Below are 26,557 nucleotides of genomic sequence, written 5' to 3' on the forward strand. Positions count from 1 at the left end.
CTGAGTCAGAATCTCACTGAGTTATCAAGTCCCAGAGCAGCTCTTTTTGTCTTCTGTATAAAAAGACCAACCACTCAAATGTTACAGAATTCAGACACCCAAGTCATTAAGATGTGGTTGTACATAAAAGAGGCATCCCTGATAATTCAAAACAGACAAGAAGAATGTGCTCTAGGAATCATTCTTCTCCAAATCATAATATCTGGCACAAAACATAAATAAAGCCCTCTTTTTCTCCTTCAGTGCCTGCCGTCAAGGAGTTACAGAGCAGACTTGTTATCTGCCAGGAACAGCAAGTTGTGGAGAGGCCTTCAGCTAAAAAATACTCCTCCTGTATTTTTTAACAAGGCAGAGACTGAGAACACAAGTAATTCCCCAGCAGACAGCAATAGGACCAACAATTCAAAAGCATCTGCGACGTGATTATCCAACACACCAAAATATTAAGCTCCATGCTGTTTCTCTTTAGCTACAAGACCTACACAAAAATAAAGTGGTTTTGCTCTTTGCTCTTAGTTCTTGTTTTTAATCATGTATCTTGGAAAACTCAGTCTCTCATCAGGTTCCATAGATGTCCTAATGGACCTCCAGTCTTAAATCTATGCCATGTCACAGGATTCCTCCATGATAATGTGTTTATTTGCCAGTTACCTCTTACGCTTTCCTCTCTTTTACCAGAACATGCATGATTCTGCTCACAGAGAATGCCTTCTCACCTGTAAAATGCCACCAACATTTTCAGTTCCAACACAAGTCCCTTTCTTTAGTGAAGTCTTCCCCAACCAACACAGTTAGAAGTGACCTGTTCCTCCTCTCAGCTCACTCAGCATGATCTTCCATCCCACTTATTCTATCTAGACATGTTCTGGGTTCATCTTCTTAGAGGCTAATAGCCCAATCAGAGTGATAAGAATTGTAGGCTCCTTGAACCGAATCCAATTTAAACCGAGGTTGCATTCTCAAAAGTGATTTGCAAATTCTGTTATTACAGTTATTAGGATGGATGATCCCCGGGTCAGTCCCTAAAAGAGTATCTAACCCATAAAATATCTGAGATACAGTAGAACACCCTTTGTAGAATTATGTTTCTGAGAAAATGCATTTCTACTTCTACAATGCCAACATCAGCTGATCAAAACTGTGTAGGTGATCCAAAACTGCTTGAGTGGTCACTGACGATCAAATACTCTACTAGGTCCTACAGATTGGTTTCTGGCTTCCTTAGGAATGCATAGGACTGATCCTCATCCTGTGACTTACAAGTCTCCACTTCACAGCTTCTGTGAAATCTCATAGACTTCTAATGCTCCGTGGTTTCCCAGCAACAGAAAATATGTGTCAGGTGAGGGAATGGAAGCAGCCAAGTATTGATTCCACACCGGTCCACAGCACTGACTTACCTCAGCTTCCTAACATGCATGCAAAGGTCTTGGGCTTACTTCAAGCCATGAAATAGAGTCAACGGTTTGCTTTGTTTCAACTGACTTCATAAAAGCACACAAATGTAAAACAAAGATAATGGCATTTGCCCTTTTGCATCTGCTCCCTTACAATTCATGTACAAAAGCATTCTTTTGATAAGGTGCTTAAAGATAAGGCAGAAGGAAAAACTGGTTCATAGATGGGCAGCTCTGATCTGAAACTCAGTCAATTAAAATCTGACAACCCCAAATACTTTGAAAGAAAGGAGATGGCAAAATGTTTATGTCCATGTCCATTTCCTTCATTCCTTTTGAGAAGCCTAGAATTGTCCTTAGTAAGCAAAGCAATAAGAAGAATCATCCTAATTTGTGAAAGCGCCACCCTTTCTCAGAAAGCCCAGTTCTGCGGCAGAAATTAGAAGTTTCTCTTACCTCTTAGTTCGCCCATATCCAGAGTTGTCCCCAGCTGCTCTAACAAAGCGACTCTTGCTGCATTCTTTTTGTGCTTCTTGCCATCGTAATGCTGCTGGGCCATCAGAGGATTGTTGAACCAGGCTGCACAGAGTCCACAGTATCTGTCTGAGTCTCTTCTTTGATAGGGAGATGGAGTCACTGGAGCAGTGTCCACCCTCGGAGGTTTAAGTGAGCTCAGAGGTGTAGCTGGGGAGAGAAAAAATGGAGAGAACCACAAGCCAGGTTAGTCCCTTCCTGAGTGCATGCTTCCTCGGTAGTTGAAGATGGAAGAGTCTCACATTCATTCTAGAGCTGAAAAATCCAAGAATTTGGGAAATTTCATGAAAGAGAACAGAAAAGATCTTGACTGAAGAATCTTGAGGACCAGGGTATCATTAACAGCCACGAAGGCCAAAGGCACTTAAAACCAGTTACTTCACGAGTGTGCTTCATGGACTGAAAGCACCAACATCACCTGTAGTTTATTGAAGATGCAAATTTCAGATTCAGTCCTGGACCACTGGGTGAGAGCGTACATTTATGAGAGCTTCAGGTGACTCCTGCAAATTAAATTTGGAAAGCATTGAATTTGGATTCAGTGGTCCTCATCCTTGACGGAGCATTAGGATCGCCTGGGAGGGGTTGAACATTTTGCTTTTGAACCTGGGCTACAATTAAAAATTCCTAATTTATTGCAGTCAGAGATTGTAGTCTGTTATGGTTTCATCTGGTAGTTCGGGAGACCACTCTTTAGGAGGAAAGAAAGGCTTTGTTTTTTGTTTAATAAACTCTTGGAGGTCAAGAAATGATTTATTAACCAAAGCCAAAACTTCAAGTAAACATTGAACAATCAGGACTTGAAAGATTCTGAATGAATTAGACATCTGTGTGCTATAAATGGGTATAACTAATAAACAAGGGGTTTGCTGAAGTGATAGAAGCTGACCCATCAGTTGCATAGATGGTACCAATTGACAAAGTCATGCTAATTTTATTGTCAATTACTTATGTTTATTGCGAGAGGTTATTTTCAACCCAAACCTGCTAAAATTGATGCTGAAAGTACAATATTTGTTTAGACCAAAAGACAAACACTATAGAGCACATGTTGCTTATCTAAACTGAAAAGATGGGACTTTCACTATTTTGAGATACACAGCCTCAGCTATTAGCACATTCCATTGTGAGCTTACAGTTATTTTGGGTTCGGGTGGTGGGGGGGGTGCGGAAAATGAATCTAACTTGGAAGGGTTTACTAACAAAAAACATAATTAACTTTTTTAATGCATTACAACATTCAGTTGCTTGCATCTGTTCAATAACTATGAGTTGGATTATTGTCCTTCTCAGATGATGGACTTCAGAGATGTCCAAGCTTGGGTTTTGTTGTGGTTTTCTTTTCTTTTTAAAAATCACTATTTATTTGCCTGGACCAAGTCTTAGCTGTGGCATGTAGGATCTAGCTCCCCAACCAGGGATCCAACCCATGCCCCTGCACTTCCATGCAGAATGTAAAAACAATGCAAATGAACTTTTATGGAAAACAGAAATGAACTCACAGACACAGAAACAAACTTGTGGCTACTAAAGCGGGACTGGAGGGGCAAATTAAAGTATGGGGTTCGTACTCCCAAATTACTACACGTGAGACAGATGAGCCTCAGGCATCTACTGTACAGCATGGGGAATTATATCCGATATCTTCTAATCATCCAAAATGGAGTGTAATCTGCAAAAATATGGAATCCTTATGTTGTACAACTGAAACTGACACAAATTTTAAGTCAAGTGGGTCTCAATAAAAGATAAATAATTTATATACAAATAAATACTCGCTAAAGGACATTTTAACTCAGAAAATGTCTGCATGTCACAATACCTAGAGAGCTTTTTTGGACCTACCCAGAGATTTCACCATTAGGGAAGTTTTTAGCTACTCTGGATGAAACCGAGTGGTATTATTTCTATAGGGACTTAAGAGAAATAAGAAGTCTCTTGAAAGCCTCATTGCAAGATTTAGTAATACATCACCTGGTGATGATAAAACTCCAACTGGGGCTATACCGTTCCTGCAGCCACACAGAATCACTCTGCTCTGACTTAGAAATGCTAATAAAAGCTACAAATATGCAGTTGACCTGTAATGTGAAAGGACTTCTATCCACTTTTCTGAAGGAAATTGGATCTTTCTTCCAAAGTTTCCAGCATCTTTATCAATTTCTGAGGATTTATGGCCATCTATGGTTTTGGATAGAAATGAAAAACATATCAAATGTTTGCAGCCTGGATGAATGCTGACTCGTGAAGCATAATTTACTTTTCTCTAAACTGGACCCTAAAAACATTTCAGAATTGATTTTGTCAATTGATACCTTATATACCACATTCTGGCAGGAGCGATACACCATAGAATTTTCATCAAATAAGATAATCTTATCTTGTACATAAGAAAGTAGTTTAATGTTGCATTTGCATGGGAGCTTCTCCTCTTTAATAATCCTACCATCCTGGTACAGACCCAGAGTTTAAGTTTTCTTATGCCTCTTTGTCTAACTGTCTTCATAAATCGAAGCTCAGTTTATATTCCCTATGTGTGTGTTAGTTGCTCAGTTGTCTCCGACTCTTTGCAGAGTCAGAACTGTTATCTCGCCAGGCTCCTCTGTCCATGGGATTCTCCAGACGAGAATATTGGAGTGACTTGCCATTTCCTACTCCAGGGGATCTTCCCAACCCAGGGACTGAACCTGGGTCTCTCACATTGCAGGCAGATTCTTTACCATCTGAGCCACCAGGGAAGCCCATATCCCCTATAGGCAAACAAAGGTAGTAGCTGGGAATGAAAACAGCTTTGACTCAAAATTGGAAATCAAAGCGAAGTTGGACCCCACCACTCCTGAACTGTGTGACCTTCAGCCAATCTCTGATGGCTCTGGTCTCCACAAGGTTCAGTTCAGTTCAGTTCAGTCGCTCAGTCGTGTCCGACTCTTTGCGACCCCATGAATTGCAGCACGCCAGGCCTCCCTGTGCATCACCAACTCCCAGAGTTCACTCAGACTCACGTCCATCGAGTCCGTGATGCCATCCAGCCATCTCATCCTCTGTTGTCCCCTTCTCCTCCTGCCCCCAATCCCTCCCAGCATCAGAGTCTTTTCCAATGAGTCAACTCTTTGCATGAGGTGGCCAAAGTACTGGAGCTTCAGCTTTAGCATCATTCCTTCCAAAGAAATCCCAGGGCTGATCTCCTTCAGAATGGACTGGTTGGATCTCCTTGCAGTCCAAGGGCCTCTCAAGAGTCTTCTCCAACACCACAGTTCAAACGCATCAATTCTTCAGCGCTCAGCCTTCTTCACAGTCCAACTCTCACATCCAGACAGGAAAAACCATAGCCTTGACTAGGCGGACCTTAGTCGGCAAAGTAATGTCTCTGCTCTTGAATATACTATCTAGGTTGGTCATAACTTTTCTTCCAAGGAGTAAGCGTCTTTTAATTTCATGGCTGCAGTCACCATCTGCAGTGATTTTGGAGCCCAAAAAAATAAAGTCTGACACTGTTTCTACTGTTTCCCCATCTATTTCCCATGGAGTGATGGGACCAGATGCCATGATCTTTGTTTTCTGAATGTTGAACTTTAAGCCAACTTTTTCACTCTCCTCTTTCACTTTCATCAAGAGGCTTTTTAGCTCCTCTTCACTTTCTGCCATAAGGGTGGTGTCATCTGCATATCTGAGGTTATTGATATTTCTCCACAAGGTTATCTTTGCATATTTCAGAGAGTACAAATAAGGTATCTCATTCTGGAAATTTTGCATTCAAAAAGGAAGCCATTTTCCTTTGATTCATTGATCACAGTATCCAAACCCTCAATGCAGCTTTTGGCAGGGTACCAGTGTATCTGTGACCAAGAAGGTTCCCAGGACACGCGGCTTTCAGAGCTAAAGTGGGAAAGTGAAGTGAAGTGAAAGTTGCTCAGTCGTGTTCAACCTGTTGTGATCCCATGGACTACACAGTCCATGGAATTCTCCAGCCGAGAATACTGGAATGGGTAGCCTTTCCCTTCTCCAGGGGATCTTTCCAACCCAGGGGTCAAACCCAGGTCTCCCACATTGCAGGAGGATTCTTTACCAGTTGAGCGACAAGGGAAGCCCAAAATGGGAAAAGTTCTGAGCAAACAAGGATGAGTTGATCACCCTAGCCTCTGGGATCAGAATGGATTTAACATCCTACTGGAGAAAAGAATTAAAAGAAAAAAAAGTTCAGAAATAATTGCTCAGGAGACTAGAGCACGTTTTCTTTCAACCAAGCAGAGAAGATCCATTGATAGTTCTCAAAGGCTTACTTGCTAGATCATGAAGTGGGTGTCTTTTGCCAGAGAAAGTGGTAACACAGTCTCCAGGAAATGGTGTAACGGTGTTCTCACTGACCTGTCTGCCTTCCAGTCCAGAGTCACACGAAGACCTTCAACCCCCACACCCACCCAAGTGAGGCTTCACTAACATCTCTTAGTTCTGACGCTTTGTCTCTCTCTTCCTCTCTTCCTTCTTTTTTCCTTCTTTCCTCCTTTTCTCTCTCCCTCTTTCATTCATTCTCACAAAGAATTTGGGGGCTTTTGAAATAACCCTGTAAATGGATGCATTTAAAAACAGGCGGTTTTCTACTCATTGAAAAAGACACATGCACCTCAGTGTTCACAAGAGCATTGTTTGCAACTGCAAATATACGGAAGCAACCTAAGTGTTCGTCAACAGATGGACAGATAAAGATGTGGTACCTATATATACAACGGAACATTACTCAGCCATTAAGAGGAATGGAATTTTGTCATTTGCAGCAACATGGATGGACTTCAAGGGCATTACGAAATAAGTCAGACAGAGAAAGACAAATACTGCATGATATCCCTTATATGCAGAATCTAAAAAATACACTAAACTACTGCTGATAACAAAAAAAGAGGCAGACTCACGGACACAGAGAAGGAACCAGTGGTTACCAGCGGTGAGGAGGAAGGTATGATACAGGGCAGGGTGGGTGAGGCACAAATTATTTGGTATAAGACAGGCTCAAGGATATATTGTACAATATGGGGAAAACAGCTAATAGTCTGAAATAACTAAATGGAAAGTAACCTTTAAATCTTGTATAAACATTTAAAAAATAATAATAAAAGTCCATAATGCATTCCCCCCAAAAGTATGTGCTTTTCTTACTGAAGAGTTTTTATCCATGATACTAAGTCTTCCAAGTTTTGTGATATTATGCAGTTTATCCTTCCTGCTGTTGTTTTGTTTTTGAAAATTTGAGCTGTCCCCAAATCCAGCTTGACCAACGGGGCAGCTTGAAGCTCGGGAGATAAATCAGCCAGTGTAGGACTCCTACTTAATAAGTAGCAAAGGAAACGGCAGCGATCAGCTCTCCTGACTTGAGACCCAGCACCATATTTCAATGTCAGCTCGCTTCTAGTGATGTCAAGGGTGCTACAGGCCAAATGCTAACAGATAAACTACAGAGTCGGAACACATTTCCCAGGCTTCAGCATCTGTTCTCAGTAGGGATTATTTGAAAATATGCATGTTCTCTTAAAATAATTTTCCTAATTTCCAGGCCCTATGATAAACTGCCTTTCATTTCTCTCTCTCTCTATTTTCCTACCCTAAACCAAATTCGTGATAGGAGGAATTCTTCTTCAAGTATCACTGTTTTTTTGTACATGCTGTTGACAGTTCAATGTGACCAGGTCACTTAGTGCCTGGCTGAAAAGCAGCTATCCCTACACAGCTGTCCCTACACAGCTTAGCCCAAAGAGTCCAGCCCCTTCTGCAGATAAATGCCTCAACTCCATGCAAACTGTGCAAAGTTGGGGCTCAGAATGTAGGTTCCCTTTGTGCCTCTCACAGAAGACAGCATCTCCTTGTGTAGACAGTAAATGTTCAATAAACATGTGATGAATACATGAAGAAAAGAACTAGTAAATTTCAGTTAATATCAACTTTCGTGTTTTAATAAATGCCTTATGATAGCTAAATTTAAAATCTTTGATAATTTCATTAAACTTACTTTATAGGATTAAAAACAAGTTAGATATTCATAAGTGGAATGAATTAAATACATTGTGGCTCTCTACACTCTGAAATGACCCAGGTTCGATCCCTGGATCGGGAAGATCCCCTGGAGAAGGAAATGGCAACCCACTCCAGTATCCTTGCCTGGAAAATCTCATGGACAGAGGAGCCTGGTGGGTTGCAGTCCATGGGGTCATAAAGAGTTGGGCACAACTAAGTGACTAATACTTACTTACACCCTGAAACACAGCAGTCAAAATTATGTTTTAGAAAAAATATTTAGTGACCTGGAGAAATGTGCAGGATATAATATAAAGGAGAAGACAGAGATTACATGGGGGATGTAAACCAAATTACTTATTAAATTATGCACATAGACATATAAAACTATGAAGACTAGCAGGCTATAAATAAAAATCTTAGGCAATGGTTATCTTAAAGTTGTGGATTATGGATGATGTGGCTTATACTCATGGATATATAACCCTTGATGTGGGGAAAATCATTTTTATTTTTCATCTTATATAGAGGCCACATTTCACGCTAACTTGTTTTAGTGCAAAGTCCAGAAAATGGTGCTTAGGGGACTTTTGGTGCCACAATCAGGTCTTAAATTAAATCTCACAAGATGTTTATTGCAGTGATTTATTCATTAATTTATTTTTGATTGGGGGAGATGGGCTGGGTGAAAGCTGACTCAGTCAGAATATAATGTAAAAGCTCCAGCTTCTCCCACAAAGGTACTGGGTGATTCCTTTCCCACTACAGCCAGTCCCAAAAAGGCTCTCATGATTTAGACAAAATGAAGCATCTCTCTTGCTTCTCCTCTGATATGTTAGGAAGTGAATACTGCTATCTGAGGCTGCAAGACAGAATAGAAAAATCCATGTGCTATTTCTTAGATGCCATGAAGAAAATTAAAGAACACTATCAAATATCCCATATTCCAAAGCACGTGTCATTAAACACTTCCTGAGAATAAACAAAGATGAGGGTGACTTACCAGAACCATCATTCCGATTCAGTTTTGTATCAACAGTCTGAGTAGAATCAGCCTATTAGTGAGAACTGCTTCCTTACCCACACTGCATTCATAGATCATCAGTCTTCATTAATATCCTATTCATAGATCATTGATTTTCATTAATATAGGATAATTCCCTCTAGTTCAGTCACTGATTAGGTTCTAAATATCTTGAGTATTCCTGTTTTCTGCAGAATCCTAATCTTCGAAACTAAGTCATTAAATAGAACTTCAGAGGAGATAAAAGCCCTTTTGTAACTTTCTCATGTTGCTTGACAAAAGACTCCCAGGGCTGTGATTCTCCACATTCTTCTAGGCATTGAGATAAGGAGGACAGAATGTAAGTTTCATGAGGACAGAATCTTTATCTATTTTGTCCGCTGGCATATCCCAGGTGCTCAGAACCAGTGTGTGCAGAATGAGGGGGAAAATGTCTTCTCCACTGAGCTATTTAGTTAAGAGAAGGAATCACATTTTACTTTAGGAGAGGGGTCCCTCATGTCCAGGATCTAATGCCTGATGGTTTGAGGTAGACTTGATGTAATAATAACAGAAATAAAGTGCAAATAAATGTAATGTGCTTGAATCATCCCAAAACCAAGCCCTAACCTGTATCCATGGAAAAATTCTCTTCCATTAAATCAATCCTTGGTGCCCAAAATAGGGCTTCCCAGGTGGCACCAGCAGTAAAAGAACCCACCTGCCAATGCAGAAGACAGAAAGAGACGTGAGTTCGATCCCTGGGTGGGGAAGATCCTCTGGAGGAGGGCACGGCAACCCACTCCAGCATTCTTGCCTGGAGAATCCCATGGGCAGAGGAGTCTGGCGGGTTATGGTCAAGAGGGTCACAAAGAGTTGGACACGAGGGAAGTGACTTAGCATGCACACACACTTTAGGACTCTGCTAGGATGACACGGTAGCATCCTCTTTGTTCCAGACTGATCTTAAAAATGCCTTGCTGCGCTGTGGGTACAGCACACTCAAGGCATTCAGTCTTCAAACACTATTCAGTTAAGGAGCTTTATTCCCTCTGAGTTCAGTCTCAGAATCTTTAGTTATGGCCCCCATCCTCAAACTCTGTGCAGAGGTGCCCTGGACAAGGCAGTGAACAAACAGGAGAGCCCATAGGATCTTTTGCAATCCTAGAAGGCATAGTGAATCCAGCAGACCCCATGGGAACCTCTACCTCCAGGTAAAATTCACAGTTTTCAGCATGAGATGCTACCATCCTTTCCATGCTCTCCACATTCCCAGGAAGCTGGACTTCTGGAGGCTGCCGTGTACCTCCAATCCATCCAACCAACCAGTGAGGAACAGGGAACACAGTAGACAGCATCCAGTCTAATTCTAAGATTTGAGAAGTCACACAGTGCCTGCCAGGCAAATGCACCATTAGTCAGTGTGGTTATTTGAGGATAAAGTGCAAAGTTAAGACTTCTTTCAATGTATGCGCATTACTTTTGCACATGGCTGAGAAGTCATTAGGACATAAATACTCATTAAGTTGTTTGGACCCGAAGAGTTATGACATCATCCGGCTGTATTCTTTGCATATTGCTTGAGCAAGAATTAATGACCGGCTAATTGGACGCTGCTTGAAATGCCTCTCCTCACAAATCTCAGACAAGAGGCAGAGTCGGCTTCCCCAAGAGAGACTCTTGACTCACTGCCACCCCCTGCCCACTCCCAGCAGGTGCCATTCTTAGAGTGGCGAGCGAGACAGCATCACCCAGACCATCGTGGGTACAGTGAGAGAGGGTGGGCAGGTCACTGAGCCTGGGAACAGATACCAACCCCTGCTCTTTTCATTCTGCTACCGTCCCCGGCGTCACCTAATCCATACTCCATGCTCAAGGGGTGGGCATGATTTACTCATCCAGAAGCATCAGCTATGCAACCAGGGAGCCAGCTTCCTGGGATCGTTTCTTATAGCCTATGAATATTTATAGAGGATTAAAAGATGAGAAAAGTGATCCGTGCCAGAAGCACAGCGGAGATAAAGCGCCAGCTAAGTTTAGAGGAAGAAGGAGAAAGAGGGTGGCCTTTTGGCCTGGGCTGGAGGGAGGCTGAGACTTTAGAAGTCATTTTAAAGAAGTTGTCGCTGATACTGTCCCCCGAGGAGAACACGTGCATGTACGCTTCCCTCCTTCACCCTTAGCCAGCATCCCCCATGCCCCCAAAAGGACCTCCTGGCTTCTCCATCCAACCTCAGCTATGACCTTGCTTAAGCCCACATTCATAAAAGGAACACTGATCACAACAACTCAGAGTTTGCAAGTTATGAAAACTGCCACTGCTTTGTATTTATTTTTCATTTATTTTTACTTGGAGGATAATTGCTTTGCAATGTTGCATTGGTTTCTGCCATACAACAGTGTGAATCAGTTGTTCAGTTGCTCAGTCATGTCCGACTCGGTGAGAGACCCCAGGCTTCCTTGTGCTTCACTCTCTCCCGGAGTTTGCTCAAACTCAGGGCCATTGAGTCGATGATACCATCCGACCATCTCACCTCCTGTCGGCCCCTTCTCCTGCCCTCCGTCTTTCCCAGCCTCAGGGTCCTTCCCAGTGAGTTGGCTCTTCACAAAAGGTATAAGTATACACAGATCCCTCCCTCCCATCTCAGCCCTCCAGGTCATCACGGAGCACTAGGCTGGACTCCCTGCGCTTTACAGCAACTTCCCATTAGCTGTTTTATACCTCGTGATGTATATGTTTCAATGCTGCTCTCAGTTCCTCCCACCTTCTCCTTCCCCTGCTGTGTCTACAAGTCTGTTCTCTATGTCTGTGTATTTAAAACTTTGGATATTAGCTTTGCATATATTTTGCATGTATCTATTTGGCTAATCCAAACAATCTAGAAATAAAAGTACTTTGTATTAACTACCACTTAGAAACTGCTTCATCTGTGCCCTTGGGAGTCAGCTCTATAAACCTCAAAGTAACCCAAGAACTTCCAGAGGTCAGACTGTGACACAGACAGAGCTCTTGGGCTCCATCACATGACTTGCCCTCCAATACCTGGATCAAGAGAATCCAGAGTATCAAAAGCTAAAGCAAGAAGGTTTTCCAGCCCCAATGAGTTTAAGGACCACAGACTTATAGCACTGCTTCTCATCTTGGACAAAGGCTGGTGGACAGAGAATGAGGTTTTAGGCTGGATGAGACTTTGAAGGGAAATGTTAGAAAATTACCAGGCAATCCAGTTTTCCTGAGGAAACAGAAGCCTACTCAGAGCCTGAATTGATTACATGTAGATGACGCCACCCTTATGGCAGAAAGCAAAGAGGAACTAAAGAGCCTCTTGATAAAAGAAGAGAGTGAAAAAGCTGGCTTAAAACTCAACATTCAAAAAATGAAGATCAAGACATCCGGTCCCATCACTTCATGGCAAGTAGATGGGGAAACAAGGGAAACAGTGACAGACATATTTTTGGGGGCTCCAAAATCTCTGAAGATGTGACTGCAGCCATGAAGTTAAAAGATGCTTGCTCCTTGGAAGAAAAATCATGACCAACCTAGACAACACATCAAAAAGCAGAGACATTACTTTGCCGACAAAAGTCCGTCTAGTCAAAGCTATATGGTTTTTCCAGTAGTCATGTACAGATGTGAGAGTTGGACCATAAAGAAAGCTGAGCACCAAAGAATTGATGCTTTTGAACTGTGGTATTGGAGAAGTCTCTTGAGAGTAACTTGGACTGTGAGAAGATCAAACCAGTCCATCCTAAAGGAAATCAGTCCTGAATATTCATTGGAAGGACTGATGCTGAAGCTGAAGCTCCAATACTTTGGCCACCTGATGTGAAGAACTGACTCATTGGAAAAGACCCTGTTGCTGGGAAAGATTGAAGGTGGGAGGAGAAGGGGAAGAGAGAGGATGAGATGGTTGGATGGCATCACTGACTCAATGGACATGAGTTTGAACAAGCTCTGGGTATTGGAGATGGACAGAGAAGCCTGGCATGCTGCAGTCCATGGGGTCACAAAGAGTCAAACAGGACTGAGTGACTAAGCTGAACTGAACTGCTCATCCATAGTCATTCCTTTAACCATGGTTTTGACCACAAATTGCACCCTTCATATCCAGACAGACACAGCCTAATGGGAATGCATGAGAGAAAACAGAATGATCTCAACTGAAGACTTTCTACCATTAACAGCCAAGGAGGGTGAAGCCTCTTAAAACTTGCTACTCTGAGTGTGCTCCATGGATCAAAAACATTAGCATCGCCTGGTAGTTTATTGGAGATGGAAATCTCAGGTACAATCCTGTTCATAATGTATGAGAGCTTCAGGTGACTCGTATGCAAATTAAATTCTAAAAGCATTGAATTAGGATTCAGTGGTTTTCATCCCTGTCTGAGGGTTAGAATCACCTGGGTGAACACTTAGGCACTCTAGGTCACACTGTAGGCCAATTAAATCAGAATCCTTTGGCTCAGGGCTGAGCATCAGTAGGTTTCAAAGTTTCACAAACTGCTTCCAGTGTGGGGTCAGGGCTGGAAACCATGGGACTGGAAGGACACCATCTGGCTTGGACCCTGTGTTCACCTTGACCTCACCAAGCCCCTGTGACCCTTTGTCTCACCCATTTGACTATAACTAGCACCATCTTTCCCTTGAGATCTACAGCACCATGCGGGCCCATCTTTGATTATTTTTAAGTGGCATCTTGTCCAACGACATGTAGAATTCAGGAACTTGGAGCCAAGACAGAGCCTTCCTGGCTTAGCACAAGGTCTCCCAGGACATCTTTCCAACCCCCTCCTGTCAGAGGAGAGGTGGACCATGCCCTAGATGCTCTTTGGGCAGTTTTACTGCAGATGTTAGCGCTTCCCAGGTGGCTCAATGGTAAGGAATCTGCCTGCATTGTAGGAGACACAGGAAACACAGGTTTGATCTCAGGGTTGGGAAGATCCCCTGGAGAAGGAAATGGCCATCCACTCCAGTATGCTTGCCTGGAGAATCCCATCGACAGAGGAGCCTGGCGGGCTACAGTCCATGGGGTTGCAAAGAGTCGGACGCAACCAAGCTGCACAAGCAAGCACCACAGATGTTATTTTTAAAATAAACATCCTTTCCCCCTCCTTTTCAAATGAACAGATTTGATTTAATAAATTCTAAAATTATTTTAAGTCTATGGCCATACCACCCTGAATGTATCTGATTGCCGCTGATCTTGGAAGCTAAGCAGGGTCAGATCTGGTGAGTACTTGGATGGGAGAACACCTGGGAATGCTGAGTGCTGTAGGCTTTAAAAAAAAAAAAAGTAAATAATAAAAAGTTTAAGAACTATTATATTTTGCTGCATTAATTCTACAGAAGTCCATGTATCTTTTTAAACAAAGAGATAATGGGAATGGAAAAAAAATAGCATGGCTTTTAAATGAAATCCAACAACTCAGGATGGAGTTTTTAATTATACAAAAAAATGATGCTAATGGTTCAACCTCATATTATTATTGTGAGGATTCAAAGTACCTGCTTGGGGGGAAAATACTTCTGTGGTAGTCCAGTGGCTAAGACTCCATGTTCCCAGTGAAGGAGTCTCAGGTTGGATTCCGGGTCAGGGAACTAGATCCCACATGCTGCAACTAAGTAAGACCCAGTACAGTCAAATAAATATTTTAAAAGAAAAATATTTATGTCAAAAAAAAAAAAAACCCCTGCTTAATAGACATCAGTTCCCTAGCAGCCCGGCCATAAGGAAAACTAAGACTGGAACTCAGTTCTCCTAACCCTGGCTCTGTGGTTTCCCACTGCCCTGCACTGCCTCTAGTTCTGCCAAGCTGGTCCACAGCCTGGCCCAGCAAGGACCAGGAACACAGTGAGCTTGAGGAAGGGCAGAGTCAGGTGAGAATAAGCTCATTTAGTGGTAATGAAATGTTCACATAGCTTGTCGTAAGCTTCCGGTATTACAGTAAGTGATGTATGTTGTAGAATTATACATGAGAGCCAGAGAGCTGGCTTAAGGAAGAACAGTGTATGAGGGGTTACATACACCACTGCTGTATGTACATAGTTAAAGGATTTGGAATGGCTAAACCAGAAGAAAGGAGGCTAAAGACTGAATATCTCTTGAGACTCATCGAGGATGATGGCCTTTGGACTGATGGCCAGCTATTTTCCAAATCTGCTCAAGAAGGGAAATGGACTGAGTCTGAAACAGTGGGCTTTTGGAAGAGAGGCAGCTTAAAGGAGCTCATGTCTGATGCCTGATGTGAAGCACACTTCCTGCCCTAGGATGATTACCTGAAGGAGATTTCCAGAATGTGAGCATCATCAACACCCAGTGTTGGGGGATGCCAACAATGGGACAATCATGCCAAACAATGAGACTTAGAATGAAATGGAATCTTACTGGAAACAGAGAGATGGATAAGACCCTAAATCCAGGTTCTGTGACTTTCTAGGTATAACTAGCCTCTGAAGGAAACATAAGACTTTTTTTCAAAGATCAAAATTCTTCCTTTTTATGCATTCCCATTCTATATTCTAATTACTACACATAGCTCACTTGACATTTTCCAGCAAGCCATTCTCTGTGAATCAATACATTTTAGGTTTGTTTATACAGTCCAGTGTTCTTGCCTGGAGAATCTCAGGGATGGGGGAGCCTGGTGGGCTGCCGTCCATGGGGTCACACAGAGTCGGACACGACTGAAGTGACTTAGCAGCAGCAGCATATAGTCGGGTTGGGTACATCTTTTTTTCTTTCTTTTTTTTTAATTGGAGGATAATTGGTTTACAATGTTGTGCTAGTTTATGATGTACAAAACATGAATCAACCATAAATATACATATATCCCCTCCCTCTTGAGCCTCCCTCCCACTCCCCATCCCACCCCTCTAAGTCATTACAGAGCATCGAGCTGAGCTCCCTGAAAAAAGCAAAATTCTTGAATATTAAATCATCAGAGTTATATATATATATCTTTCTTTATGACTTATTTTGACTAAAAATCATCTGCCTTGGGTGATAAAAAAGATCAAGAAATACTTTGCCAAAGTTAGTTTTTGCTTCCCTGGCCCATTAGTATTCTTGGTCTATTAGTTTTACTGTCTGAAAGTGAAAGTCCAAGTATTAATATTTCATCCATTCTATTGATGGAAAAGCAAAATGAAGATGTAACGATTTGTACTCTGCACTAATCAAGATGCAATTACAGTAAGAATTCACAAGGAGGCCTTTAACCCTGGACTCTTGCTTCCAAGTAAGTGACTCCAGCAGGTGGGACAAATGGCCATCACGCCTTCCAGTGACCCAGGGCTGTTGGCTTCCAAAGACCTTTGTATATTTCAGGTTCGAGGCTAGCACTTGGGACTCCAAGGTCATGTCTTTAGCTAGTATCACTAACAGTGGCTGTAATTCCTGCTCCTTCAACATAGCCAACATTCTCTTGAAAAACTAGATGGATTTGTAATTAAAACCACAAACTGTGTGCCCAACAGACCATAGAAGAAGGTCACTTAGCAGTAAACCCTAGACAAGAGAAGCTGCTTCTCTAAAGGCTGGTCATACAGCGAGAAAGCATGAAATGTTCTCTCTGTTTTCAGATGGGGAAACTTGGTGTCTAGATCACATGATGATTTATAGCACAGGATAACCTGTAGAGAAATTGTCTGTTTTCCTATAGACCACCTCCTGATAAGGAAAGGTGCTTTTCTACCACATTCCGACAAGAGAGATAAGCCTGGAAATATGATTTTTCCCACCCCCATGAGAGAAGGGACACTGCATTTATCCTGGGCTGTCTGAGAGGTAAAAGGATATGAATGTTAGAGGGGTGGGTCCCATGTCAGGACAGGAACTGCTACTTAAGGATTAGGAAAAAAGAGGGCTGTACATATGGATAGAGACTGGGGTGTCCAAGGTAGCTGGACCTCCCCTGGGAATGTCCATAATGGGACTACGGTCTTTGCTTTGAAAGCCTAGGTTGGCACAGAGGGATTGAAACCACCAAGGAAACGCATTGACCTGGAGGAAAACACCAGGCTATAAGAGGAGAGATAAGTGAGACCCATATCTGGGAAAGCCCCAGGTCTTCATCTTGAACCCGTGGAAGAGAGAATCCAGCAGTCTCCTGGTGATCAGAAAGCTCCAGGCTGACGGATCTTTTTGAGGGTCCCCCACATGTCTCTGGGGCTCTGTATGGCGCTAAAGAGAGGGTACTCCAAAGAAGGACCAAGACTGGCCTTCTCATCAAGCTTCAAGGCTAGAGGACACATCTCAGATAAATTGATTTTTTTAATATAAAGAAATATAAAATTTATTGCACTCAAGTGCTATCCAGTAATTCATGCCCATTGCATCTTTATTATAGAAACCAACCTGAGTGTTAATTAAGATTTTTAAGGCTGATGTTTAAACTATATAGATATTTGAGAAGATAAGAGTACAGTTTGGGACATTTATGACCAATTATTTCAGGTAGAATATTTACTGTACAAGTACCTTCTCAGTCTCATCAAGTAGACGGTTTTAGGGTTCTGATCTTTAGTCGATGATTGAAGAGTTGCCACCCGAACATCTCTCCCTCATAGTTTCCTGAATCATGATGCATTCCGTGTAAGGATGCCAAGACCTGAACATGTCTTCTACTGACAGTTTCAGAGAAATCACAGGAAACTGGTTATTTTATTGTTTTACTATATTCTTTCCTAAAAATGTGTCAAGGAACACTTTCTGGAATAAGGGTATAACCACATCATAAAAGCTGCTGATATCATCAACTATCTTCTACTGCTATTAGATTACCTAGAGGAGAAAAGTGAGTTTGGGATATTTAAAAAAGATTTGTGAAAATCGGCTAGGCAGTAGCCTCATTGTCGAAATCTTTAATTCAATCTAATCATCAACCTGTTGTTTTATTGGTCATCAAATATAAAATAAAAAGACAGTAGCCTCGATCAAATCACTGTTCCAGGCCTCATATGATCCACTGTACAAATGCATGGCCAAAAGAATTTGGCTCACCTCCCATTGCTAATTCATTCAAACCTAATTTCCCATGGAGCAGCCAATGGCCTGACTGGTGCAATTTCTCCCAGTTCGATTTCTCCCTGAACATGCTCCTGACCAGGGAATCATCACCTCAAGAGAAGAGAAGCCTCTTTGCCATCCACCAGTTTTATCACCTTGGACAAATAATTTCATCTCTCTAGGCCTCCATGTCCTCATCAGGAAGATGAGGTGGTTGAAATAATAATTGCTACGTGCCTTCCAGCTCTGTAATTCTGTGAATCTATTACTTGCTGTATTTGTAAACATTAGATAAGCCAAAGGCATCATCAGAACGAATGCATTGATCTGAAGACAATGCCTTAGAACATGGCAGCTTTCCTAATTTAAAAGGAAATGCACTGCTGTGAGGATCTGCCTGTTTGACAAACTATTGTTTGCATCTATTAAAACAAGTATCCAGACAGGTTCTGCCAGGCAACCCAAATAACCTGATTCAGATGATAGAACTGCTGTGGTAAAGAAACTCTTCTATGCAGATATGAGGCACCGACTGGACCTGAAATGCATATATTATTCAAAACGTGAATATATAAAAGTTTCAAAGAGATCCAGAATACCCTGATCTTTATTCATTCGACAGACAACTCAAAGAAGCAATTCGGTGTCTGCCATAGAAATTTATGGAAAAGTTCTGAAACTCTGTCTCTCTCATTTTCAACAGGAAATAAGGAAAAAAATAGAGACAAGCAACATGGTTTGAGAAGAGGAATATACGATAAGCAGACCCACACACAGGATAAGCAGAGCCCCCACGGTCGTTGGTTGTCTGTGTCTTTCCTCACAAGGTGGTTCACTGCTCCTACAAATGAGAAATTCTCTTTTTTTTTTTCTTGAGCTTCATCTTTTTAATTGAGTGACGTTTTTATATAAATATCAGTCTTTGCATCTTTATTGCTTTCAATCATCTTAGTGACAGCTTCGGGGTTTGAACTGTGCTCTTCATTAGGTGAGCAAAAGTCTGTAGATCATTTTACGAAGCATTATTTATCGTCATCTAGAGGTCAAGGGGAAAGCTTTAGAAAATGCAGTCAGAAGTCCTGGGTTCTGACTTCCTTGGTGATCCGGTGGTTAAGGAGCCACCTTGCAATGCAGGAGACAGAGGTTCGATCCTTGGTCCAGCAACTAGGATCACACATGTCTCGGGGCAACTACGTTCGAGTCCTGCAACTACCAAGCCTGCACCACAACTAAGACCCGACGAAGCTAAAGAAATAAATAATTTTAAAAAAAAGAAAAGAAAAGAAGAAGTCCTGAGTTCAAATTCCTATTGTGTATTTCATTATGTGACACCAATCACCGTACCCTGTAGAGTTTCAACTTCCACCCACAAAATGGAGTTAATACTACTTTATATTCATTTTGAAGGCAATATTTCTGATATAATATCTTAACAACTATCAGTTATGATCATTGATTTTTCTCATGAGGTTAGAGTCAGCCTGGTCAACTAGAGTTTACCACACGGCAGGATCTCTAAAACATATTACATTTTTATTTCGTGGTTGAGAGATGAACAGGTTTTTTTTGAAAGTTTCATTTTATAAATGAAATGAATATAAAGGAACTTTTATCATGTAGGTGTTTGATTCTTGCTATTCCTGGCAGTTATATTCTATAAACTCTCCAAGTACACTGAATTAGCAAATATTGATCAAGTGTTCCTTGGAGGAATAGAGTTAGAGTCCTGTGAGGCTGTGGTCACAGTCTAATCAACTGGTCAACATAGAATCTTGTTGTACATGTGCTTCTGTTTAAAGACACCTTCTTTCACATACATTTTTGATTCACTAGCTTTTAACTCAAATCCACCATATTACAATGCATGCCTGAACAAAGCTTATCTAAACATACACATTTTCCCATAAGGCATATCAAAGCCTTCTCGCACTTAGAAGCCCTAGAGAGCATTCCAGCACTCTCCTGGGGAGCCATTTTAAATAACAACATATCCAACAAAAAGCATAAAAGTGCAAAATACTTGGCAGGAACTAGATTGTAAAAAAGGCATTTGTTTGCCATATGAGAGTTGAAATTCAGAAGACAGAGGGTGGCCTTCAGCTGAGAACATACTCACAGGGCAACTCAAATGTTTTACCACTTTGTATACAATTGCACACATGGCCCATGAAACGCCATGAGTGTTGATTTTGCGGTTACAAAGAAATTTTAGTGAGTAGGTGCATTCACAGACACAAAATCTTGCAAATACTGACGGTTGTGTGTTTGTGTATAACTATATATATATATATATATGTATTCTTTCAATATTTATGTTGTAGGGACTACAGTAAGTATTTTACATATACCTTCTCCTTTATTACAATAGTTACATAGACTCAATATCTCCATAATCTTACCAACATGCAATTGAGGGCTGAGGACTTTAATTGCAAAAGTTCACACAGATATAACCAGAATGTAAAGCTGAGTCTGATTCCAGGGCCTATATTTGTCTTATTCTTTATTCTGTGTTTCGCCAAATTTGTTTTTTTAAAATCAGGCAAGTGGCCAGGCATGCCACTTCTTGTCAAATTGGAAAACCACTGCCTTTGATCATCACATTGATGTCAAATTTAAATAAGGTAACTTAATTTGAAAAGCAAGCTACAGACATTTAAACGCCTCTCATTATTCTAATGCATCCTTCCAATTTTCAGTATTCTAACAAATATTCATTAAATGCCTACTAAGTGCCAATAAGTATTGCACTTGCAGTCATCAACACAGAGGTGATGACAGGAGGCCTCTGGAGCACATCAGACTGTTCTCTATCCATCTCCTAAGGTTAAGATATACACACCACTACAGCAACTTCAAACTCTTACTGGTCAAAAAATGAAAGAAAGGTTAAAGCTAAATGTGATGCCTTTACCTGTCAAGCTAGTGATTTGGGGGAATTATATATAAAAAAAGTACTCTATCCATTTTGGCTAAGAATGATGGATGTATTCATAAAAGCTTATGTGTGAAACAGTAACGTTCAGGGACAATGTATCAAGCAGGATGGATTAGACTCTCCTGAAATAACAAACAGCCCCAAAGGATCACAAAAAAAGCCTTCTTTATTTGCTCTTGCAAAGTCTAACGTCGGTTGAATGGCCCTCTTCCATCTTGTAACCGGTCTTAAGGCATCTACTCCGTGAACTTCCCTGGAGCACCAGTGGTTAAGAACCTGCCTGCCAATGTAGGGGAAACGGGTTTGATCTTTGGCATCCCACATGACCCAGGCAACCAAGCCACAGCAACTGCAGCCCACGCACCATAGAGCCCATGCTCAGCAAAGAGAGAAGCGACAGCAATGAGAAACCCCTGCACCTCATCCAAAGAGTAGCCCCGCCCACCACAACTAGAGAAAATCTGCACAGAGCAACCAAGAAAAACTGCAGACAAAAATAAGACGAATAAACTTTTCAAAAAAGCACATCTCCTCTCAATCATCTGACAGTCTGCGGAAGGCAGAAGCAAAGAGTGTTTGGATGAGCAAGGTCTCTGCCACAAATACAAATAACTATTCCTGATAATTCTGAAGATAATACCCAACCCCTCGCCCATCAGAAAAAGACCCAGTTTCCCCCAACTCAGTCTCTCCCATCAGGAAGCTCCCATAAGCCTCTTATCCTTCTCCATCAGAGGACAGACAGAATGAAAACCACAATCACAGACAACTAACCAATCTGATCACATGGACCACAGCCTTGTCTAACTCAGTGAAACGATGAGCCATGCCATGTAGGGCCACCCAAGATGGACGGGTCATGGTGGAGAGGTCAGACAGAATGTGGTCCACTGGAGAAGGGCATGGCAAACCACTTCAGTACTCTTGCGTTGAGAACCCCATGAACAGTATGAAAAGGCAAAATGATACGATACTGAAAGAGGAACTCCCCAGGTCAGTAGGTGCCCAATATGCTACTGGAGATCAGTGGAGAACTACCTCCAGGAGGAATGAAGAAATGGAGCCAAAGCAAAAACAACACCCAGTTGTGGGTGTAATTGGTGATGGAAGTAAAGCCCGATGCTGTAAAGAGCAATGTTGCAAAGGAATCTGGAATGTTAAGTCCATGAACTAAGGCAAATTGGAAGTGGTCAAACAGGAGATGGCAAGAGTGAATATTGACATTTTAGGAATCAGTGAACTAAAATGGGTTGGAATGGGTGAATTTAACTCAGATGACCATTATATCTACTACTGTGGGCAAAAATCCCTTAGAAAAAATGGAGTAGCCATCATAGTCAACAAAAGAGTCTGAAATGCAGTACTTGGATGCAGTCTCAAAAACGACAGAATAATCTCTGCTCATTTCCAAGGCAAACCATTCAATATCACGGTAATCCAAGTCTATGTCCTGACCAATAGTGCTGAAGAAGCTGAAGTTGAATGGTTCTATGAAGACCTAAAAGACCTTCTAGAACTAACATCCAAAAAAGAGGTCCTTTTCATTACAGGGGACTGGAATGCAAAAGTAGGAAGTCAAGAAATACATGGAGTAACAGGCAAGTTTGGCTTTGGAATACAGAATAAAGCAGGACAAAGGCTAACAGTGTTTTGCCAAGAGAATGCACTGGTCAAAGCAAACACCCTCTTCCAAAAACACAAGAGAAGACTCTACACATGGATATCACCAGATGGTCAACACCGAAATCAGATTGATTATATTCTTTGCAGCCAGAGATGGAGAAGTTCTATACAGTCAGCAAAAATAAGACTGGGAGCTGACTGTGGCTCAGGTCATGAACTCCTTATTGCCAAATTCAGACGTAAATTGAAGAAAATAGGGAAAACCACTAAACCATTCAGGTTTACCTAAATCAAATCCCTTATCATTATACAGTGGAAGTGAGAAATAGATTCAAGGGATTAGATCTGATAGACAGAGTGCCTGAAGAACTATGGACGGACGTTCCTGACACTGTAGAGGAGGCAGGGATCTATACCATCCCCAAGAAAAAGAAATGCAGAAAGGGAAAATAGTTGCCTGAAGAGACCTTACAAATAGCTGTGAAAAGAAGAGAAGAGAAAGGCAAAGGAGAAAAGGAAAGACTCTTCATTTGAATGCAGAGTTCCAAAGAATAGCAAGGAGAGATAAGAAAGGCTTCCTCAGTGATCGATGCAAAGAAACAGAGGAAAACAATAGAATGGGAAAGACTAGAGATCTCTTCAAGAAAATTGATACCAGGGAAACATTTCATGCAAAGATGGGCTCAATGAAGGACAGAAATGGTATGGACCTAACAGAAGCAGAAGATATTAAGAGGTGGTAAGAATTCACAGAAGACCTATACAAAAAAAGATCTTCATGACCAGGATAATCACGATGGTGTGATCACTCACTTAGAGACAGACATCCTGGAATGCAAAGTCAAGTGGGCTTTAGGAAACATCACTATGAACAAAGCAAGTGGAGGTGATGGAATTCCAGTTGAGCTATTTCAAATCCTAAAAGGTGATGCTGTCAAAGTGCTGCACTCAGTATGCCAGCAAATTTGAAAAACTCAGCAGTGGCCACAGGACCAGAAAAGGTCAGTTTTCATTTCAATCCCAAAGAAAGGCAATGCCAAAGAATGCTCCAACTACCACACAATTGCACTCATCTCACACGCTAGTAAAGTAATGCTCAAAATTATCCAAGCCAGGTTTCAACAGTACATGAACTGTGAACTTCCAGATGTTCAAGTTGGATTTAGAAAAGGCAGAGGAACCAGAGATCAAACTGCCAACATCTGCTGATCATCGAAAAAGCAAGAGAGTTCCAGAAAAACATCTATTTCTGCTTTATTGACTAGGACAAAGCCTTTGACTGTGTGGATCACAACAAACTGTTGAAAATTCTGAAAGAGATGGGAATACCAGACCACCCAACCTGCCTCCTGAGAAATCTGTATCCAGGTCAAGAAGCAACAGTTAGAACTGGACATGGAGCAACAGACAGGTTCCAAATTGGGAAAGGAGTATGTCAAGACTGTATATTGTCCCCCTGCTTATTTAACTTATATGCAGAGACATCATGAGAAATGCCAGACTGGATGAAGCACAAGCTGGAATCAAGATTGCCGGGAGAAATATCAATCACCTCAGACATGCAGATGACGCCACCCTTATGGCAGAAAGTGAAGAGGAACTAAAAAGCCTCTTGATGAAGTGAAAGAGGAGAGTGAAAAAGTTGGCTTATAACTCAACATTCAGAAAACAAAGATCATGGCATCCAGTCCCATCACTTCATGGTAAATAGATGTGGAAGCAGTGACAGATTTTATTTTGGGGAGCTCCAAAATCACTGCAGATGGTGACTGCAGCCATGAAATTAAAAGACGCTTGCTCCTTGGAAGAAAAGTTATGACTAACCTGCTGCTGCTGCTGCTGCTAAGTCGCTTCAGTCGTGTCCGACTCTGTGTGACCCCATAGATGGCAGCCCACCAGGCTCCCCCGTCCCTGGGATTCTCAAGGCAAAAACACTGAAGTGGATTGCCATTTCCTTCTCCAATGTATGAAAGTGAAAAGTGAAAGTGAAGTCACTCAGTCATGTCCGACTCTTAGCGACCCCATGGACTGCAGCCCACCAGGCTCCTCTGTCCATGGGATTTTCCAGGCAAGAGTACTGGAGTGGGGTGCCATTGCCTTCTCCGATGACCAACCTAGAAAGCTTATTAAAAAGCAGAGACATTACTTTGCCAACAAAGGTCCATTTAGTCAAAGCTATGGTTTTTCCAATAGTCATGTTTGGATATAAGATTCGGACCATAAAGAAAGCTGATCACCAAAGAATTGATACTTTTGAACTGTGGTGTTGGAGAAGATTCTTGAGAGTCCGTTGGACTGCAAGGAGATCAAACCAGTCCTTCTTGACCGGCAGGAAATCAGGAATTAGGGAATTCGAATTTCCTAAAGGAAATCAGTCCTGAATATGCATTGGCAGGACTGATGCTGAAGCTGAAACTCCAATACTTTGGCCACCTGATGCGAAGAACTGACTCATTTGAAAAGATCCTGATGCTGGGAAAGATTGAAGGTGAGAGGAGAAGGGGCAACAGAGGATGAGATGGTTGGATGGCATCACCAACTTGATGGACATGAGTCTGAGTAAACTCCAGGAGTTGGTGATGGACAAGGAGGCCTGATGTGCTGCAGTCCATGGGGTTGCAAAGAGTGAGACATGACTGAGCCACTGAATTGATACTGATAGAGGATGGGTGATCTCAAATCTCACTTTGATTAATGGCAGACAGTGGGAAAAACCTGTAGTTGAAAGCTTTTGTTTTATGCTTCAAGGGGACATGGTTTGGGTTTCCTTGGAGATGGCCTTTCTGGGGTGAGTTCTGTGAACAGAGGTGGGGGACTGACCCAGGAGAGGGGAGGAGTACGGGAGCTGGGGGACCTGGGGAGCACTGAAAATGCCATCTAGGCTGACCATGTAATCTAGCAACTTAAAACGTCCTCTGGGCTAATGTTATGATGGTAGAACCCACCTCAGGAAATGCCCTGCCACGTGGTCCAGGCTCTGCTTCAGCAGCCCCTTATCCCTGGACACACAGTCCACCTTCAAGTGTCTGAATACTCAGATTTCCCTGGTGTCCAGGTTAAGACTCTTCACTTCCAATGCAAAGGATCCAGGTTCTATCCCTGGTCAGGGAACTAAGACCCCACAAGCTGCATGTCATGGCCAAAGAATAAAAACAAATATCTCTGAATATGAGATACTCGTTCAGAGCTCAGATCTAGGCCCCTAATTTCTACCTACTCATTGGTTATATCTTTTAAACCCAAGCACACACAAGCACGATGCACATTCACGCGCACACACAGCATGATTCTCTCTTTCCCATGACAGCCTTCCCAGTAATCTCTCTTCCATGCTCAACAGCATCACCTCCTTTCCTCCCCCTCCAGTGAGAGGATCCTCATGCTCTTCACTGTTCTGGCCTCTATTCTCTGGGTCCCCTCCAGAAGCTTCCCACAGTGTGGCAGTGACATGACCAGGGCGGCCTCTACCTAGCCTCCGATCTGGGCAAGACCTCTACACTAAGGTCTGTCAACCCTTAGAGAACATGGTGAGTTTGTAGTTTCCTCATGCTCTCATCTTACAGAAAGAAAAGCATGAACTAGAGCAGAGATTCCAAAACACACTGGCTTTTGTCCTTAGCGGCGCCTCCAAGCATTTCAGACATCCTAGTAAACACACAGGAGAAGGCAATGGCAACCTACTCCAGTATTCTTGCCTATAGAATTCCATGGACAGAGGAACCTGGTGGGCTACAGTCCATGGGGTCACAAAGAGTCAGATACGACTTTGCCTGTGTGTACTGAACTGTAACTTCCTCCAATTTTAAAGGAAAACTGGAGAAGGAAATGGCAACCCACTCCAATGTTCTTGCCTGGAGAATCCCAGGGACGGGGGAGCCTGGTGGGCTGCCATCTGTGGGGTCGCACAGAGTCGGACACGACTGAAGCGACTTAGTAGTAGTTAGTAGTAGTAAACACACACCCATTTGAAAAAAGCAACTCAAATGCCAACTAATTCTGCAGGATCCTCAGCTGATGTCTGATCAAAGTGCATCCTGAGTAGGAGGAAAGGTGA

The 26,557-nt window shown here is 42.2% G+C and overlaps 1 protein-coding gene across 4 annotated transcripts in view; it reads right to left on the reverse strand.

Annotated features, from left to right (window-relative positions):
- Positions 1-26,557, reverse strand: part of ZMAT4 (zinc finger matrin-type 4) — a 366,351-nt gene that overhangs the window by 130,189 nt on the left and 209,605 nt on the right. For all 4 annotated transcript variants that reach the window (XM_069572843.1, XM_069572841.1, XM_069572844.1 and 1 more), the window contains exon 5: positions 1,854-2,081. In XM_069572843.1, coding sequence (XP_069428944.1) covers positions 1,854-2,081 — 228 coding nt within the window. The remainder of the gene's footprint in view (positions 1-1,853; positions 2,082-26,557) is intronic.

The sequence above is a fragment of the Ovis canadensis genome, chromosome 26, assembly GCF_042477335.2.
Source record: "Ovis canadensis isolate MfBH-ARS-UI-01 breed Bighorn chromosome 26, ARS-UI_OviCan_v2, whole genome shotgun sequence".
NCBI lineage: Eukaryota > Metazoa > Chordata > Mammalia > Artiodactyla > Bovidae > Ovis > Ovis canadensis.